This window comes from Haliaeetus albicilla, chromosome 16 (genome assembly GCF_947461875.1).
Source record: "Haliaeetus albicilla chromosome 16, bHalAlb1.1, whole genome shotgun sequence".
NCBI lineage: Eukaryota > Metazoa > Chordata > Aves > Accipitriformes > Accipitridae > Haliaeetus > Haliaeetus albicilla.
This window is the reverse complement of record NC_091498.1, coordinates 29,866,822-29,873,852: the sequence shown is the minus strand read 5'-3', so window position 1 is coordinate 29,873,852 and position 7,031 is coordinate 29,866,822. Positions and strand designations below refer to the sequence as shown.

General features: G+C 41.3%; 1 protein-coding gene across 1 annotated transcript; it reads right to left on the bottom strand.

Moving 5' to 3' along the window:
• Positions 1-2,322: 2,322 nt before the first annotated feature.
• FADD (Fas associated via death domain) lies at positions 2,323-6,226 on the bottom strand. The gene is made up of 2 exons (XM_069804122.1): positions 5,697-6,226; positions 2,323-5,247 (listed from the first exon to the last, which is right to left on the bottom strand). The coding sequence occupies exons 1-2, from the start codon at positions 5,995-5,997 to the stop codon at positions 4,961-4,963; spliced, it is 588 nt and encodes a 195-aa protein (XP_069660223.1). The 5' UTR covers positions 5,998-6,226; the 3' UTR covers positions 2,323-4,960.
• Positions 6,227-7,031: the final 805 nt, after the last annotated feature.

Sequence of the window (7,031 nt, the reverse complement as noted above, 5' to 3'; positions counted from 1 at the left end):
TGGATGTTTTTTACATCTCTGATGACAATGGTCCAATTTTATCTCTGCGTAACTTCACATAGCACAAGAGCCTGGTCTGAAGGCTTGAACACTATGAAGTAAATAAAAATGCCAGTTTGATAACTTTTTGAAGCATTAGACATATAAAGTTGACATTAAGCTGCTTTCCTTGGCAAAGGTACTTACTACATTGTACTGGAGATGTAATCCTCAAAACCTCTTTTAGAGATGTTATTTTTTATATACCAATCTCTTCAGAGTCTTAGAGAACACATACAAAAACCTTAACTTTACTATAACTGCTGGTTACTCTGAAAGCTGTCTTAAGTACTGTGTCCTGCCAGAAACACCGCACCACCCTTTTCTTTGACAAACTAAACACCAAGCTGAAAGAAAGGAAAGCCACGTTACCATCCACACAAGAACTGTACACAAGGCATAGTTAGAAAACAACGAAAAAGTTTTCAACTTCCAACACTGATCAAATCATAGGAATTGCCGAATTTAAACTCAACTAGTATTAACAACTTAATATATTATTAAAATACATATTACATAAAATTTTACAAGAACAAACCTGTATTATTTTATGTCTGTTTTAAGAAATTAATGTGTAATGCTCTCGAGAATGAAACTGTAGCACAAATAGCTCTGTGGATGAAACTTCTGCTTATTTAATCATTAAGACTGCCTGTAAATTTATTCCACACAGATTCCCACGCAGAAGCCTGCATCAATCTGCACTTTCCTGGCAGCTGAGTAAAGCTGTGCTTCCTTGTCTCTAAACTTACAATTCCCAGAACACATTGCAACACACCCTCTTAATGTTAAGTAATCCTCAGCTACCTATATTTTTACAAAGACAAAGATAGATTCTTCAAAAGTTCTTGAACCTTTACTCAAAACTCCTTCCTCTACCCCTCCTCTCACCCCCACAATTCCTATTTTTATGGTATATGGCTGAAACAGTGAACTAGTTTCTATAATTCTACCAGTGCAACCTTGCAATAAAAACACTGGCAGAGAAAAAAGTAATAAATCAAAGAGGGAAAACAACTTAGAAAAGTATTTGCCATGCTGGAGCACATTTTAGGGCCATAGGTGATCCATGCGGGCAGTGAGAAGAACAGCACAAACCACCTTTTGGTAATCATGAAAGAAACAAAGACAGTGATTAGAAATAAATTAAAATTGAAAAACACTCAACCAAAAAGCCTGAATTAAGAACATGCTGAGTGCCAGAGAGAACTCTGAGATACAGCATGTGTTACTGAGCTTTTTACGTTAGACAATTAAATGAAGCAATTAGATTTCAGAAAGTAGCCAATTATTTTAGGACTGAAACAAAGGCTGGAGGAAATACAGCTGCCTGTGTGTGGGGAATGGAGAAAAAGGAAAACAAAGCATTGCATTTGAAATATTCATGACAACCAATTTGTGTAAGAGGATTTTAATTAAAAGTCTAGAAAACTTCTTTTAACTCAGTAATGAAAATAATGCAATTTAAAAAAGAAACACCTTAATATGCAATATATAAAATTATCTTCAAACATCATAGGAAATGGCAAGCAAGTACTGAAAGGGACGTGACATGGAAAAATAATCCTCCAAAATGAAAATTCTCCTGTGATGACACTTTTTACTCTCAACACGTTTTGATGTGTTGTAACCAAAAGGAATAGGTTTTAGTAATTCCTCACAGGTAGATACTCTTGCAGAGTATCATAGAGAATTTGATAAAAGGGGTAATTAAGTTACTTGTCTTACGCATTCAAAGCTTTTAAGCGTGCGCTAACGCTTCAGTGCCGGTATATACTTCACAGAACACCGAAGCTTCTATCAATTTAACTTCTGAATGCATCCTCTGAAAGCCTGGACAGGTTTAGAATAAGCTATAAGCTGTGTTTTTAATTAATTATAAAACGAATACAACATCCTTACCACAGCAGAGGAAACAATTGGAAGGCACTAACTCACAGAAGGCTTTTCTCCCATGCATGTGCTGCACTGCGACTCAATTTTAGGCTCCTGAGGGCTGGCAGAGAATTTTTTTTCTTACACTTTCCCGAGTGACAGCATTCAAATGCTGCTCCTGCTAGGAAAACTATAGCCTTCTTAGTACTTCTGAGAAATTCAATGACAAAGCTTTTTGCCCTTTTTTTTTTGTTTGTTTGTTTTTTTGTAATGTTCCAAGAAGGACATTAGTAACATAATGCCTGCTTAGCACCACTCCTTGCTTTAAAAGCATCCTTAACATTTATCTTCTCCCAATTAGAGATCTCAGCATAGACAGCAGCCCCATAATATAAAAAACCAGTCCCATTTCTTTTAAGGAAGTATTATTTTAATGAAATGTGCACAAAATTATACAATATAAAACTTTAATTCAAGTTATAAAAATATTTATATTTGAGTCCAAAATACTTGTGTTGAAATTAAAACATTGCTAACTGGATCACAACACAGTTCCTTACAAATCATACCCTTTTCCCTTACCCCTCCCCCCAATAAAAAGTTTTTGTTCCCTTTGCTCCATTTTGTTCCATTTGCTTTTGTTCTCACATAATCAACTTTTTAATCACTAATAAAAAGTTTTTAATTGGCCCTGAGGTACTGCACAGATTGGTGCAGTCTAGGTCATTGCTTTCATACACAGCAAAACATCCACCATGTACAAATCCTTAAAGAAACAAGAGGTTTTTATCTTCTGAGGCAGAATATTTCTTGTAGCTGACGAGCGCTTGGCTACAACTAACAAGTTATTCCTACTGATTCTAAAAATATCCTATATGCAGTAGGCAGTATACTTCTTTTCATATTCCAGATAAATCTATCTTCTGTGAACCAGGAGACTTATTACAAGTGGATAAGAAAAACATGTTACTGGACAGATTGAACTTGGAACTGCTGCATAGCTGTTTCACCACAAACATAACTCATCTTGCTAACTTGACTTCTACTCCACTCTAATCACAAAGATTGCTTAGAGGCACGATGGAAAAAAGTCTGAAGCAATCATTTTCTTTAAGTACTGTAGAACGAAGACTGTATCTATTAAACAAAAACCTCCAAAACACTTGATCTAGTCATTTAGCTGAAGTGCAGCGCTGTATCTGCTACTGGAAGTCTGGAATTGACAATCAATACTGACAAGCATTGGAGCCAGTACTTCGAGAACTGTACCCGCCCAAAAGGCAGACAAGTGGGAACTTCTGAATTACCCATTGCTCCTTTGCTTGGATACTATCACTGACATTTAGTATATTACGATTAGAAAAATTCTTGTAAGAATCATTAAGGAAAAACCTTAATGAAAAGATAAGTTCATACTACAGCAGTTTCCATTAACTACAATCAAGTATTCAAGTGTTACCATCTAAACTAGAGGCACCAACTGCAACAAAAACTTGAAAATTATCAGTGTCACACCATTTATGCAGAGTAGTGGTATATTATATGCTGACACCTGGCCTTCACAGTAATGGCACCATGTAAAAGAACTTGAAAGGAGCTAAAAGTCACACAGGTACACAAAAAGAAGCCTCTTCAAGTATCTATTTATGTAGTTAGAAGGATGTTTGCAGTAACAATCAATCCTACTCATTCAAGCAATAATGATTTCAGAGGACTTTCCCCGCCTTGCATAGGGGATAGTCCCCAGAGGCCTCTACAGCCCTGCATGTCTTGAAGCTTGTGCAATTTTTCCAGCCTTAGGTTCGGTGTGAAGGCCATTTTTTGAAGTCTGTTCCAAATTAAAGCTGAAAGCTGAATCTGGTCTCGTTCATAAACCCTCCTTCCTCTGCAAGTTGCTTGCAACCACATTCAAAAAATGTCAAGGAACAGGAATGAACTAGAAAATTGCAGAGGACTTGGAAGAGGTATTGGATCTGGAGCAACCTTTGAAGAGAACAAACTGTGGCGAAAGACAGCTGATCGTCACAGCATATCCCTAGAGAAAAGACTATACTATATATTTGCTCTCAGTAGGCCTTCACACCTCTCCGCTCAAAAGAAACCAATTTGTTTTCAAGGTTTTTGTTACAGTACAAAATTTTGTTACCAAGAGCACAGATAACTGCAGCTTACTTATGAGGTAAGCTGCAACTTCCAGCAGACATGACCAGACTCTGTGACGTAGGTTAGGAAAGGATTCCTAGTAAAGAATCTTAAAACATTCACAGCAGTAAAAAGAGGCTGCTGTAAACATCTGTGAGACACAATTTCTTTGATAGTTTCAGAAGAACACTTCCTTCAGTTTGATGAAGGCATCATTGATAGAGACATTTGTTTTCAACTAGTTCATTTTCAACCTAGGCACATTTTCTGCCACGAAAAAGCCATCATAATAGTAAATAGCCCTCTTGCACTGCAGTCTTGCACTACAGACTGAGTTACAGTCATCTTAGTATCCCTTTTTGGAGAGCAAATGTATTCAACAAATTATGGAAGGTATTATCTTCTGCTACTCAAAAAGAAAACCCAGTACACACCTAAGGAGTCTACTCCTTTCACACTAGTTATGCTAGGCCACAAAAAAAATTAGAAAATATCTAAGCTCCCCACTTTTTTACAGTTTTTTACAGAAATTTTACAGTTGCCTCCAAAGTGTCCCACGGATATATTTCCAGAGAAAAGATATCTGCAAAGTACCTGCAGTAGAGCAAATCTTGTTTTCAGGTGAGTGGTAGAACAAAAGTGTGAGAATTTCTACAAAATGGAGTTTAGGTCTTCTAAAAGTTAAAATCTCTTAAAGGAATCATCAAACTACAAAGCATCACCTGAAAAGAATTTGGTTTTATGTTAATCTTCATCTGACCACAAATCAGCCTATTAAAGCACATAAATTAATGGCAGAATAAGTAACAGAACCAATGATATTGATCTTGGTTCAGAAGAGCAGAAGGCACTTTTACTTTTTTCATTCATAACCATGGGACATGAAAGTGTTTTTATATTGATTTCACTTGGTTCCAGTGTTCAGTAGCAAGAGCTTCTGTTCAACTCTGTCTGCCACCAAATTCATATTACAGTCCCGAAGAGCTTTTATTAAGTCAGCCACCTTTGCATCTTTTCCCTTCCATTTCTGCCACTCTCGAAGTGACTGAAACAACTGTTCACGCAAGTTAAATGGATTGGCTGCCAGTATTCTGTCCATTTTTACTTCAGAAAGGCCAAGTTTTCGTATCAGCATTTTCCAGTCTCTCCCGACATTTTCACATATGACTTCAATAGCTACCTTCTGAAGACCTGAAATAGCAGAAAAGTATCAAGTTAGTGATGGATTTACTAAGAAATGGGAGAAAATTTTTACAAGTTGTTTTTTTTGTTAGCAAAATGCTACCACTCTCGCTGCATCACACATACTGAAAGTCACACCACGTTCTGAAAAGCTGCTGGATATACTCGGAATCCCAAGTACCTAGCACGATTTCCAACTGACCATTCAATAGAAAAAGGGAAAAAATTTCCACCCCAGAAAGCTGTCTGCAGCATAAGCCACCTCACGGTACTTTTCCAGGGTACGACGCAGTCCCTGCAGCAGTTAGTAGCAGAAGCACCCTCAGCAGTGGGCTCAGCTACAGGAGGCAACTGAGGGCAGCCGTGCTCCGTGTTTGCTCTAAGCATACCCACAGCTAGAGGATGCGTGCAGATTTGCTGGGGAGGGAGGGGAGGAATCAAAAAAATAATCTACCTACGTTTTTCATGCACATCGGGCTCGTCATCAGGATCATTAACTTCTCCTTCCTCTACGAACTGCTTTAGCTGTGAGAGCAAATCTTCTCTTTTAATGCTCTTAAGCAGGCCTTCAAGAAACGCCACCTTGTCGCTTGTAATCACCTGCTGCTCGAGAAGGATGGTGAAGAGCTCGCTGCCACTTCGGACAGCCTCCAGCTTCCTTTTCCCAATTTTCCCCCGGCAGAGAAACTTCAGGGAAGAAAGCTCATTGTCCGACAAGCTCGAGGAGAAAGAGTGCAGCAAAGTAAAAAACGGATCCATGGTGCCCAGGCCTCACACCGCAACCACCACCACCAGGCCCGGGGCGGGACACAAGCCGCGCGGTAAAGGGCTAGCGGAGCCCCCGTCTTCACCCTCCGGGGGCGGACTGAGGTCCTGTTTTCACACAGCGGCTTCCCGGGAGGCCAGAAAGAGCGGGGAGACCCGACCCGGCCCGGCCCCGGCACCGCCGCAATGGCGGAGGGCTGGCCCCGGCCCGCCGCCCGCCACAGCCTTGCCCGGAAGTCACGTGACGAGGGCGGCAGCGGCGCCAAGGTTCCCGCCCGCCCTAAGATGGCGGCGGCGCGAGCGGTTCTGTCAGGGTCGGTTCTGTCAGGGCCGGCCGCTGCTCTCGGCGCCGGTTAGCTTGGTGTTGGGAACCGTGCAGCGCTCAGAAGCCCTCGGAGGCGAACGGGCTTGTTTTGTGATGCCGAGTAGAAAACGTGTGTTGGAGCCGAGCTCGGCACGGCCGGTCTAACGCTGTGCAGGAGGAGCAGGGCCGGCTCCCGGCGCCTCAGCCTTGGCCGAGCCCTGAGTTGAGGGAGCCGTGGGTTCCCCGTTTAATACAGAATTAGTGGACTTCTTGTGAGCACCTGCACCTACAAGGGTTACTTTTTGGTTTTGGTTTGTGGGGGTTTTTTGCCAAAGGGGAAAACGAGAGGTACAAGGACGAAAGGACTCGCTCGACGAAGAGCAAGAAAGGCCACGTCGGAGCCCTGCTCCCAAAGAAACACTAGTGCCGTGGGGTTCCTCCATGGCGGCTGCCCAGGAAAACAGCCTCTGCCCTCTGTGCATGGCCTCGGCTGCCCCCGGAGACCCCCCCCACCTTCTCCTGGAAACACAGGGCTTGCAGCCTGGGCTTTGTTCCTCACAAAGATTATTTGTGACATAAAATAACTCCTGACCTTTAAAAGGGAAGAAACAGGGCAAGTGTTAAGTCCCTGTATTTTAAAGGCAATTTTTATACAAGGTGAAAGGTTGTGAACTTCTCTTAAATGGGAAGGTTCAAGTTCATCCCATTATTTTGTAGGTCCCCA